The 13706-nt window shown below is 36.4% G+C and overlaps 1 protein-coding gene across 8 annotated transcripts in view; it reads right to left on the minus strand.

Annotated features, from left to right (window-relative positions):
* Positions 1 to 1239: 1239 nt before the first annotated feature.
* The window catches only part of MSANTD1 (Myb/SANT DNA binding domain containing 1), a 50647-nt gene continuing 38180 nt past the window's right edge, over positions 1240 to 13706 (minus strand). For all 8 annotated transcript variants that reach the window (XM_072037808.1, XM_038178057.2, XM_021269994.4 and 5 more), the window contains 2 exons: positions 11725 to 12009; positions 1240 to 2282 (listed from right to left, as the gene is read on the minus strand). In XM_072037808.1, the coding sequence (XP_071893909.1) occupies positions 2042 to 2282; positions 11725 to 12009 (526 nt within the window). In that variant the 3' untranslated portion in view covers positions 1240 to 2041. The remainder of the gene's footprint in view (positions 2283 to 11724; positions 12010 to 13706) is intronic.

Genomic DNA, 13706 nt, shown 5'->3' on the forward strand with positions numbered 1-13706 from the left:
AGAAAGCACCACAGAATTCAGCCTACCTATGTCAATAACACATCTACAACTGGAATATGCAAAAGCACAAAACATATTTTCCCTCCCTCATGTGCACGTATGACAATACTCACCTGTATGACACTAGGAACAGTCCTTCTTTTAGAAGTACTTGTGCAGGTAGACACATAGTAAGGTTTCATGATTCTCTTTCAGAGCCAACTAAGTCAATTTTAGGTACACAAAAGTATTTGGAGTTTCACTTTTACTAAATGTAAGCTGTATAATTTCACCCTGTCTTTGCAGAATCAGGCCAGACACTTGTCCTTTTTTCAGTCACCCACTCACTGGAGTAGAGTGGAGTAGAATGTGAAGGAGAATTATTTCACTTATCTTTGATCAAGCACCATTTTCTGCAGGTTCTGTCTTCTACTATGTTTGCATTAGCCTTATATGAATTAAACTCAGTAGAAATTGACTACATTTATATACAGTAATCATGTTTTAGAGCTGCATTATTCTTATCTTCATACCTTCAGCAGCCTTTAAGAAATATTTCCATCTATTATTCATTTCTTTGATGAGTACAGTCTTTATCCTGTTCACCAAACAGAATTACAGATTAATAATTTGTCTGAGTTTTAAAATAGTTTAGATAACATTAGTTTAGCTAACAATAAGATAAAATATATAGAAAAATGCAAACCTCAAAAATAATGTTTCAAGAGAAGACATTATTTAATAGTGAAAATGGAAGATGGCCTTATTTCCTAGCACTGACATTAGACTTCTATATCTGAATCTAACCTTAGGTACTCAGCCTTGCAAATACATTGAAAGCAGTAGAAATATGCTCTTAAAGGAGAAAGCAAAAAGAAATGTATATAGGAATTCAGCTGAGGAACTTTTGAAAGTATGTTAAATGTTATTTCAATATTACCTTTCACTAAAGAATCACTTTCTAGTAATTCATCTCAAAGATTTAAGTACAATCCTTTATGCCTTCAGCTCCCTCTTGTGGTATATCAATGTTGATCTGCCTTGCAGCCACACCTTAAACATCTACTTGTGTTATCAGATTTGCACCACCAGCAAATACTGGTGTAGAGGTGTTGAATGATCTTCATGACTTCCATCTATGTAGTTTGCCACCAGCACAGGATATCTTTACACTGCAATCAATAATTAAAACCTTTGACTGTGATTATCTCTCCCAGTATTTTTCACTGTCCCAAAGCATACTGTCTAACCCAGAAATAATAAATGTTTCTTCTTTTTCTTTATTTCATTTGATAGATAGATATATATATGTATATACACACAGTACAATATTTTTTTCTGTGATAGAGAATAAATGAGAGTTTTCATTGCTGGTTGTTCATTAAGTCAACAGATTCCAGTTAATAATGAAAAAAATTAAACATTTAATATCAAAAGCAACTTCAAGTATCTTCTATACATTTTAGTATTCAGTATATAGTAAGGATTTGTTTGTTTGCTTATGAAAACTGTATTTGAATAGACTATTTTTACCCTCATACTTTAGAGTACTATTCATACCAGGCATAGAGTTTAAAAGGATGCATCTCGTCGTCCCAAGTAGCTCTTCACAAGAACCATAGGTCACTTGAACAATCACTGTTTATGTTTCAAAACAAGGTTTAATCAACAGCAAAGTCAAGATGCAATTAGCATTTCTAGGAACACATTATTCTGTTCCCCTACAACAGGTCAGGGTATGGTCCTTGATGTGAAGAAATATACAACACATCTGTTTGTAAAACAATATCTGACCTAGGCATAATAGTACCGAAGTTCCCAGAGCTTCATCCCTTATTCTTTCTGTATAAAAATAATTCAACTTAGGCATATATTGCACTATTTTTTTCATGCCAGATAGCCCTCACACTGCATTATCTTTTCTCTTTGCTTATCTAAGATTACACTAAGGTTTTAATTTCCATGGAAAACCAGGGAACAGGGCAACAGACACACATAAGGTGTGTAGCAAGGGGATGTCTATAATATCAATAATAATCTCAGAGGCATTCACAAGGGGAAACTACACATTGGATTTGGAAATCATTTTCTCCAGTAGATTCATCATTCTCTCCTGTAGCTGTAAGCTTTGAACTTGAATGATGTTTTGTTGATCCAGAATCCTGCGCACTTCTCTACAGGTCTCTTCCATAGCTCTGCTTAACTTCTTTTGTTCTTCCAACATGGCCTCCATTAATTTTAGCTTCTTCTTTTGAAAGCTGCAGCTTTGCATTTTTCTTTTCTTAACTGGTCTTTCTTCAGTTCTGAAATAGGAATATTTGCTAACAATTAAATTCATATTTATGGGGAGAAAAAAAAAAACTATGTTAGGACATAAAAGTCTGTACTACATTCTTGGTAAAGTTATACCTAAGTTCAATTTAAAAAAAAAAAAAAAAAAAAAAAAAGGTTCTCCAATATATTCCCTTTCAGGTGCATGCCAAAACAGAAGTATTTACTACAGTATATTGCATAGTGCTAATGACTGTAAAAACATCTTTTAAAATCCCATTATTTTTAACAAGATTTTCCCCCACAGAATACCAGTCATAGTACTCTGTTTTTATCTTGATGTTTCTTACATAACGAGTCTACAAGCTGTGCTGGGAGAGGGGTTTTGCCCATCTGGTCATTATATTTGTTATACTTTAAACTTCAATTCTAAAGCTGCAATAAACATTCCACCCAGAGAAAGCACTGCACTGTACTGTTTTTTGTAGTGGTAAGTTACAATTCTAGTTTTTCAAAGCATCATATCAGCAGGACTGATACTGTTACTGCATGCTAGTCTCGGAGTTTGTCCTTGCACTGAGACACAGCAGTAGCACTGACTGCTTATTTATATACTACATCATAAAACATTATAAACAACGTGAAAGTTGAGTAGGATACAGCTTGCAAGACTCCTTCATTTCTTACAGGTCACAGATGGATGACATTTCATATTTGCCTTTAGAGAAGATTGCCAATTGTAGTTCAATATTTTTTTTTATTCAAATGTATTTGTCACAAATACAAGACATTTTGGGTGCTTTCTTCTCATTCTTAGGTTAACTACAAGTTCTATCAGTTAAGATAGAACCATACCTCACTTCAAACTCCTAGCATTTTAACACATAATTCAAGCAAATTATAACCCCCTACCTGTAGTTTTCCCTTCATCATACTATACAGGCAAGACTTTGTATTCAACATAGTAATCAATTGTTATTTGGAGATTTAACAAAAAAAAAAAAAAAAGAACAACAACAACAAAAAAATCAAACAAATGTTCTTCTGAAATTCAAAAAGTGTATTTGTAGCCTTTGGAGAAAAACAGATTCCCAGACCCTAAGGCTGCCATGTTGATATTCCTCTAGCAAAATGTCTCTAAGCGATCTCAGGTAATACAATTTAATAAATGCTTGTCTACCTTCTACCTTTTATGTCCTTATCTGAAATCTGTAGAACTGCCACATGCAATTTGGGTCATATTTGGAGAATTTTCTCTATACTGCATCACGCTGGTTTTTTGTTTTGGAAAATAGAGAGAAACCTAGCAATAAAGACTCTGAAGATGGAAAGTTCAGGTGGCCATCCTAACTTGGGGTGACAGTGCAACACAGGAATTCAAAACCAGCCTGCATGGCATGCACATCAGAACACACACATAAAATCCATTTCTCTTAATGTGTAAGGTAAGAAAGAAGCGTACTGGGCTGTGAAAGAGGAAGAAAGGCAAATAGAAGGCAAACATGCGAGTGAACTACACATCTGAAAAACTTTCAATTACTAACGGGTAGCTTCTTTTCTAACTTAGAGTGACAGTCCATGCATTCATTCACACCTTTTGTAACTCAAACTGGAGTCCCCAACATCAAAGTTATCTGATGGTGGGTCTCAAAGTCCCTTTACACAAACAGCAATCTCAGCTGTGTTCTGCCAAACACAGCATTCTTCCTAGGTGAAATCCAATAAGTAGATAGCACAGTTGTGAGTAGCATGCCATATCAATACCGTGCAGATTTCAAGGTAACCTTGACCAAGGACATCAGCCTAGCTCTTGAGGAATGTGCTTTTACTAATGTGAAGAAGTGGAGTAAGGAAGGAGGTCACTCAGCTGTGGCAGATTTGTGTCATAATTTCCATGTAAGTTCTTATCCTGCTTGACAGGCTTTGTATAACAGTGACGGTGACATTCCGATCTCTCAGCAAGAAAAAAAATAAACAACCCTAAACACCTGAAAGACTTGATGCAAATATAACAAAACAACACTCTCCCTGGCATTTAAGTGTGTAATGACCCCCAAACAGTGGAGTCTAAGAAAAGAAACAAGTGGATCAAATTAAATGCTATTAAAATCTTAGAGAAAAAAAATAGAAATGGTTTTGAGGGAAACTGTTTCAATACTGTTTCCTGATTTTAATGTGATGTCCCTCTGTGCACAGGTAAGAAACAGCAACAATCTGTCTTTACAAATGTACGTTGACATGGTGACCAAAGACCATTAGTTTTCAGATTATCCAAGTATTCAAAGTTACTTGTACAATACAGCGGGTTTTGTCATCATTACACTGCTACACCATGGTTCTGAGGAAAGGGATAAACCACCATCTTTATGTTTGTTAATCAATTTCAAAAAGTATTCAAAGTGAACTAACCTCATATTTGATTTGGGGTATCAAATAAATGCATGTGGCTCAGCGCAAACTGCGGGCCAAGCTGATCAATAAGGTTATCACAGTCAGACAATCCAGCAAGAATGGGTCTTGGCTAACAACAAATTCTTTGCTCCCATTAATCTAAAGGCCCAAATGATTTGAATTGTGCTTCTCAAGGAGGCTGAACTGGCAGAAAAGGTCTTTGGCAGTGTAAGAACAACATTAAATTTGTTATTCCAAGGTTCCCATCACTGCTTTCACATTCATAAAGAATGCATACTTTCTGGTAGCTGGAGCAACAAGCCAATCCACTTGCCAGAAAAGTCACCTTGTGAATTTTAAGTCCTCTGTGAAGAGAAGTTTATTCCTGAAACCTGATGGGTCTCTCCATTCTCTTCACTATACAGTATTACAAAGTAGTTGTGGTAAAACTTATCCATCTGAAACGGGTAAGAGCTGGCTTCCAGAGCCACAAGAGGGCTTGTGTCCTGTCAAAACAAGCTGCAGTGAGAATGGTCCTTAATAAGGAATGAGAGGGAAAATCTGGGGCATGTAGATGGTAATGAGCTGCACTGAGTATTGCATCATCATTCGTGGTGGCTGTGACTGCCATTTCATCTTTATTTCAATCAGGACAAGAAAGAAAGACAGGGAAAGACAAAGAAAGAGAAAAACAGAAAGACATAGAATGACAGAAACAAACAAACAAACACACAAAATATGGAATGTTTCGGTTTGAAAGATTGAAAATATACTTTATTTCTAAGAGAAGAAAAAAAAATATTTGAAGGGTTGTCCTAGAGACTGCACAGTAATGCAGGACGTTTTATGATGACTCACAAGTCCATAATAAGGACAAGATTTATAATTCTTTCTCTTGCAGAATAGCTCTTGAAGGAAAGCTCTTGAGAATAGGGTCTCCAATAAATAAATAACTAAATAAATAAAATATAAAAGGAAAGAAGGATCCAAAGAATCTAGTTTACAAGTAAAGGACACTCAGTGACATGAAACAACATAAAATGTAGTGATTCCTGCATATTTGAATCTTGAAAAGTTTCTTCAGATACCAAGCCACCTTTCTTTAGAAGCTCTAGGTCTCCTACGTAGGGCCAGAGAGACCTCTCCAACTTTTTCTAACAGAAAGTCAAGAGGGAAGCAGGGATAGGAATACAACACATAGGGTTCAGCAGTGAGTATCCCGTCAGCGTCAATATCCTCAAGTAGTTTCAGCTAGGAGTATGTCTAGTTTGGTAGTCTCAAGGCACCAGCATAAGAAATGAACAATGTTTCATGTAACAAACATCAGCTGGTTGCTGATTCTCCACGTTGTATTCCTGTGCAACCAACATCTCTGTGACGATGAGAATGCAACAGATCCTGATAGCATCCTTCCACCAAAGAAGCATCATTACTCATCACCAAGCCTTGAGAGACTTCTCAAGGTAGATTTTGATCTGAAGGGAAGAGTGGTCTGTGAAATCCAGGACCTCAGATACAACTTGGTGGTACTTTTGGACCTCCAGTGTTTATGACAGAGAAGAGCTCTGGCATTAGGACCATGTTCCAAGCAGAACCTTGCAAAGCTATTTCCACACAATGGCCTTAAACAAATAGGCAGGATTCAAAGGAAGGAAGAGAAGCAATGCTTTCCCTCTCATCTATAAGGCTGAACAAGAAATGACAGTGTGTGTTGGGGTCCAAGAGGAACAAAGCAAAACCTCCAGGTATAACTAGGCAAGACACTTCCAGTCTCAAATGCGTGTACTGTACATCTATCTAAAATCATTTTAATTCACTGTCCAAAAAGTTCCTTGATTGATTGCCTACACTCACCCAATGATGCTCATTTAAGAAATATGTGTGAATAATTAATGAAATGGGAGTTAAAACACAAAATAATCAGTCTATTACCTGTGTTACCTCCACAAAACCACAATAACAACTCGTCTTTTCTGACTACTTCATGGCGTATGAAGTACTATTGTTTTTTTCTTCAAAATTCATTAAGAACTAACTACTGTTTCTGACTTGGTTGTGGATTTTTTTTTGTTTTGTTGTTGGTGGAGTTTTTTTGTTTGTTTGAAGCTATGAACAAATTTGAGTAGACCACTCTACCATCTTTATGAAACAGAACTGACAATGATCTGGAACTAAATGTTAGTATTAGAGATGGCAGAAAGATCTTCACAGTTTGAGGGCTGAGAATCGGAGCAATCTAGATCTTCTGGTAAACTAGGCTCATTCAAATACAGCCAAATGCATTCAGGAATTTACAAGACTCAACCTTGAAGTGTAGATAACCACCACAAAAAATGGCTCGGAGGCTGGGCAAAGCATCGTACTATGATAACAAGTCTGCATAATGAGGTAAGATGCACTATATAATGCGCATAGCCTTAAGCTCAAACTTCTTTGTAGAAGCCGCCCATTCAGATTTTAAATAACTATGGCATGATTTTAGAAAGATTAAAGGACTTGCCAAAACTGTTATTCCCTGAATTAGCATCCTTACCAAGTTTTAATGCACTTCTATTAAACAATACATATCCTGGTTAATTCTGGTTACCTATTCTTACTCTTTTCTTGTGTGTAAACCATGTGTACCAATTTATTCAATTTACCTTTTAAAAATGAAAGTATACCAAAGATGGTACATGACTACATCTAGATAGAAAGCAAAAAAAATACTAAAAATATCTCAAATACAGTGGAAGGAAAGATAAATAGAAGTAGCATCTGAAAGTTTATCTCACTATATTCAAATTAGAAACAACATACTGGTTTAAGCAAGAGATTAATCTCTGGACCAGATTATTATAGAGGAGAGTGATTTCTCCATCTTCTAAATATATCAGATCTAGACTGGATATCCCATGAAAAATTTCCAAGAGTCAAACAAATCCTAGGAACAGAGAAGTGGAGGAGAGCAGAGACAGGGGCTTCAGAATGCAGTAGCCCTCTGCTGAAGGGAACCACACCACAGAATCCCCTCTGTAACATTCTGGGCTACACATCAAAATAACTGACTTCATATACATCGACGGTGTTCAACAGAAGTCAGACTAGATGGCATTGTGGTTTTATTATAGTCTATTAATTTACGGAAGTAACTTCTTTTCACCCCCATTTTCAGTTTGATAGAAATGGCAAAACTGATGAGGTCTGAACCACATTCACAATCTGCATAATTATGTTTTGTCATTATTTTAACAATGAAGAAACAAGACTATAAATTAATCCACAGGGTGAAAAAACAGTTTTCAATTAGATAAAAAGTCATTTATAGCATTGTTATGAAATCTGAATTTAAAAGTTTAAGCTGCAGTACAAGACTCCATCACATCACATTATATTATCCAACAATAATTCTACCATTGTCAGATGTTTTATGGACACTGCAGTACAATATAAGCTTTCTTAAAGCCCAAGAGCAGTGTTCATGCAATACTGAACAAATAGCAGGCATCCCATTAAAGGAAATAGGAATTCCAAATGTTTTTCCTCATCTGTGAATTGCAACAGAAATAAAAATTAATTTGATCTCACATTAATTGTATTATCACTAACTAGGAAAAATAAGTTTTTCTAAGAAGCTTTTCTAAGAAGCTCCCAGACTCCAATAAAATGTTAAGGAATCTAGCTTCAACTATTTTTAGCTTGAGAGTGTGTATGTATTGATAGAAGTGTAAATTTTGACATTTTTCTCTGTCATAAAAGCTAAATATTAAATTCAATATATATTTTTATAATGTTGTAACTTATACAGCCAAGAATCCTCCTGCTATGATCAAGGATACCATGGAAAAACAGAAAGCTCATGCTTAAAAGCTGTGTTCAAGAGTTTAAGGGAATAACAGTAAAATTTTCAGAAGCCTAAAAGTTGGCTTTAAAAAAAAACGTGCTCTTTGATGTTTTTTCACTGATCTATTGTTGCCATAACATCATTATTTTTATTACTGGAGAAAAAAAAATCCCACAGCATAAGCTTACTTTGCACACTTAACCGATCTGTGTATAGTCTGCTTCACAGACAAATAAGAACTACATAGTCATAAAATATATAGACGAAAAACACACCAATATTTTACATATAGATATATGTGTATATTTTTCAAACTAAGTGTTTTATATAGCCATAAAATAATAAAGTTGAGAGGGAGATTGGGGATCTGAAGCATTCTTTTGATTTCAAATCCCAGTGTTGTCTTTAGTACATTTTTTGAATATGTTAGATCAACCGTGTACTGTTTAGAGTCAAGGACATTTACCAAAAAAAAAAAAAAGCCAAGAGGGACCCAAATTTTGTATGCAAATTCTTTTTGCTCTTGTTGGTTATTTCAAAGTGTTTTTCACATACAGGATGACATACTAATTGCTTAAGCTGAAAATTGCTTCTCATTTCATAATTTTCCATTAGTAACTCCAAAAGAATTATCTTCCCTGTCTTACCATGGCAGCTTTAAGTGATTTTAACCCATCTGATACCATTAGCAAGTGCTGTATTTCCTTCTGGCCAAAAAAAAAAAGGAGTACATATTCTTTTCTAATTCATCAGACTTAACTAAACAGGTCAAAGCTGTACAAGCTTTTCAAAACCCCCTGTGAATATTTTAATACCACTTTTCTTCCTCCCAGGTACATGTCCCATTAATATCACAAGTACCTGCAGATTTTTAATCTGGTCACGACGCTCACCTGAAATGTTATACTAATCTCTCAAGTGGTATGTACAGCTCAACTTTTTTTTTCTTTAAACACAGCTCAACATTTTTTTTTCCTTAAACACAGAACTGAATTTTAACTTTTGAATATGTACATATCTTGTTTTTAAACGATATGCACAGTATTCCATTGCACAAACAAATTTTATAGTAGAGAATAAGACTGTGAGAGCACAACTACATTAGCAAGTTAGGGAGCAACATACTATGGAGGTCCTACCACAGTGACGGTCAACCTGTCCTTCCCTGCAGCTCATGAAGCCAGTTGTGCAGTCATCCTTACCAGGCATCAGTAGCACTGCAGCCTGAGCTACAGCATGGACAGAGCATCATCACCTGCCATGTAGGCTTGCAGCCAGCTGAAAACCTCCTGCACCATTAAACGCTAGATTTCAATGACCAATAGTTCCTAACTTGGCTAAGTTCAAATACATATATATTTTTTTACTAAAAAATAATAAACAAATAAAGAAAAACACAAAAATGGACTAAAAAAAAAAAAACACAGAACCTGAAGCAGGCTAAAACGCATGATAGCCTAAATTTTCCAAATCTTATCACTGTGGAGAAAAGGCAGAGTAGTTTAAGTCTGCTAAGATGAAAGCCCACCTGTAAATGAAAGCATCTACATGAGAGTGGGTCTCTGCAAACTGTAAGCACAATGAATGCACAGTTGTGGTTGATTAGCTTGACTTCTGAGATGGCTTGTCTACACTCTTGCAATGAGACCTGGTGTGGTGACCTCTGCCTTCCCCTCACAGCCACCCACGGTACAAAACCGATGTTGTCCAGGAATTGTCCTGTCCCTAACGTGAAGAAACTTAACATCTTGCAACTGAAAAAATACAACCTTAAGTTATCAAATGATAACTTATCATCGGTGATGGAGCCAGGGAACAGGAAGGGAAGGGGGGGGACACACTCAGGGTGATGGCATTTGTCTTCCCAAGGCCACTGTTAGGCCTGCTGGTGGGCAGCAGCCAACCAGTTTCTCGGTTTGCTTGGCTTCTGCTGCCCCTGGTAAGCTACCTTAACTTCAAGCCACAAGCTCTCACACTTGGACCTTTCTGATTCTCTCCCCCAACCCACCTGTGGACAGGGAGCCAGCAGCTGGTGGTGCTCAGCTGCCTGCTGGGGCTAAACCACGACAACAGCCTAGTGAATAAAATTTGCCCCATAGCTGTGGAAAAGTAACCTCTTAACTATTAAAAAATATTATTGGAAATCAAATTATGACTTGGGGGAGCAGAAAGTCCTTGCATAAGAAACCTGATCTTGGCAACTGCAGAGAGATCATTCATCAGGGTTATCAAACCATTACAATGATCTATGATGAAAAAAATAAATTGTTGCTTGTGAACAAAAAAGCTGCAACAGCTCAGAAATCACACGCGTGATAGCCATAATATATTTTCAATTGCCAAAAGAAAGTTTTTAAAATAATCAACCATTCAAAGACCATTGCTTAAATGATTGAATGCATTTATCCTAGTTTTACTCATCCAAGAGTAAGCCTGGAAACAATAATCCAGACTTGCTGCGTTGGTTCTTCTTCCAGCTTAACACCTTCTCAGTTGCATGACTGACAGATCATTTTACTGTTATAGTTTAAGGCTCACAGACTTATGGTAAGGATCTCCAGGATTGACTTTTTTGCTGTCATAAAACTGCAATCAACTCTTATCTCACACTACTCTGGACAAAAAATGTGACTAGTAAAATCTAAAGTTTGTATCCAGTGTACAACCCTGCCTTTTGGAAAATGCTATCTTCCAAACTACTACAAACTTATCAAAAAAAGTCAATACGTTTGCACTCTCAAACTAGCATTTACTTTGAAAAAGTGACATTCTCAATTGTATTTAAAATGGTTGCATTTTGGTGTCCACAGCAATATTTAGCATGCTACTTTTCTCCACTTTAACAATAGCTGAAGCCAGGGAAAGTTCGCTTACTCATACCAAAATAAAATTAGAGCAAGCCAAGAGTCATCTAAGCAGTATGCTATATCTCTTACTGCTTTCTCAGTACTGTCTTGAACATGCCTGTACTCCTATTACAAACACTCTACCTCATGTGAGCAGTGACATGCATGCTGAATTTTGGCAATATTACATGACTTTTTGCCCAGTCCTCCTACTCTCTTCCAATCTCTCATAAAGGAAGAAAGAAAATGCCCTAATTCAGCAGAAAGGCTGACACTGGGAAATATATCTCACTTGTGATTTACAAGAAAGATACAACAGCCATTAGAGGAAAATGTTCCAGGATTTCCCTTTTAGATAGCTGATCCCGGTTCATTCTCTGAAATACAAGAAAGGGGAAAAAAATTAGATACTACCTCAGCTTGTAAGAAAGTAAGCTTGACGAGCTCTCTGAATGTTCATCTTCAAAGCACTCTTCCCTTCCTTCGTATGTAAACTGGTTATATGGCAAATACAGAGGTGTTGACTTAGCTGATGGAGACTGTGAGGCCTCCGTCTGTGATGTAGAAGGACCCGGTTGCTGATTTTCATGCATTTTCACATCGCTGTGGTCTGTCACTTTGGATAAAATCCTATCAATGGTTTTGTAGTAAGGCCAGTCAGGTGCAACAGTTTCACTGTCAGTCATGCATTTTAATTTCCTGCAAAAAAACGGCATAAAACATTAGAGCCTGTTTTCCTTTAAAAGTAACTTTCAGACAGATCTTCTATCTCAAAACATTTGTTCTGGTCATGTTTGGGAGTCGAACTGAATGTTTTTAATGAGTACAAAATCAGACACTTTTTTCTTTTAATCTCCAAGGAAGCTGTTAAGTTTCTTTTCCTAGTTTTAACCTGTGATTAAAAGACGAATTTCCTTTGGGGTTTACATGCAACACAAATAAAGGACATGACAGCTTCTAATGAAAACAGCTCTGCATTGATCATGGAATAGTTTTTCTTCTCCTTGCAGACTGCCAGACTAACCGATCTGACAGCAGCCCCTGGCAGTGCACTAGGACAGCCAGGGCATGGAACACAGCACAGCCTTACCAGACTATGGTCAGCACTGGCCTTCCATGTGTTGCAAAGTATTTATTTTCCATTAGGAATATAAATGTCTATAAATATCATTCCTATTCTTTTCCTAACGTTGTCTATAAGCTCTGGCTTGGCTTTGTGAAGATTCTAGTAACAGCCATAAGATGTAAATGTCTGCTCATCTGTTACAGGGTAAAGATCAGTATAGGAAGAAGTATAGGTCCATTTATGTGCACACACACGGAAAAAAAAAATAATAAAAATAAAAAGAAGGCAGTTAATAATGCATTATAAACAGCATGCACAAAAACATTACAGTGGAAGGACTATCAGCCATGACCTTGTCCTTCACTTGCATCTTATTATGAGATCTGTCATTCAGTCCTAACATAAAGTTCACCACTAACCCATTTGGCATCCATTGTTATGCTATTTGCTTTTACTGAAAAATACAAAACTCAGGTGAACAGATTTAACTCAGAAACACTCCTTCACCCAGCTAGCATCCCAAACTTTATTCTCTTTTGCCTTTCCTGGTTAGCGTCTTGTTACTCTAAATGAAAGTGCAGCAAAAGAAGAAAATAAGAACATCGAGATCAATGACAACTGCTCCACTTTTATAAACCAGATTTCATTTAAATGAATAACAACAAAAGCACACAAACAAACAAATCTGATTCTCTAAGCTAGGAAAAGGTTTCAATTTGCCGGAAAAAAAAAAAATGAATAAAGATAAAAAACTATTCCTGGACACCTGGCCCATCCCTTTTTCTTGAAGCCTTCCAGGTTTTTCCTCCTCTGAATCCATCCTGCCCACACCAGTCCCCACAAAAGATAGAAGTAAATAACATGTAAACATGATAAAAATGGTGCCAAACTTAAAGGTGGGAACTTAAACTTCTTCCTTTTAAACACCTCCCAGCCCAGGGTAAGGGGAAATCCACTAGTGAGAAAAAAAGGCAAAAATATTTGCGTAGATTTTGAAGCTATTTAAGGATTCTTCTTTTTTTCTTGTCCTTGCAAGGTCTGATGAGCTTTGCCAGCTATTTGGGAAGGCACATTATAGCCCTGCATAGCAAAACCTCCACAACTGACTGTATTTTTATGCCCTATATGCATTCAAAATTTTAATTTCATACATGTTTCACAACCTGCTGCTGCAATTTCATAGTCAGAGAATATCTAGTACAAACTACAAATACATCTATATCCATCAAGCACAGACATAAAATAGCTAAACTCAGGGCAGACAGCAACCATCACTTGATATTGATTATTTTTAGTTTAATTGCTTAGGCTATTCACATGAAGAGCAAAT

The sequence above is a fragment of the Anas platyrhynchos genome, chromosome 4, assembly GCF_047663525.1.
Source record: "Anas platyrhynchos isolate ZD024472 breed Pekin duck chromosome 4, IASCAAS_PekinDuck_T2T, whole genome shotgun sequence".
In the NCBI taxonomy this organism is placed as follows: domain Eukaryota; kingdom Metazoa; phylum Chordata; class Aves; order Anseriformes; family Anatidae; genus Anas; species Anas platyrhynchos.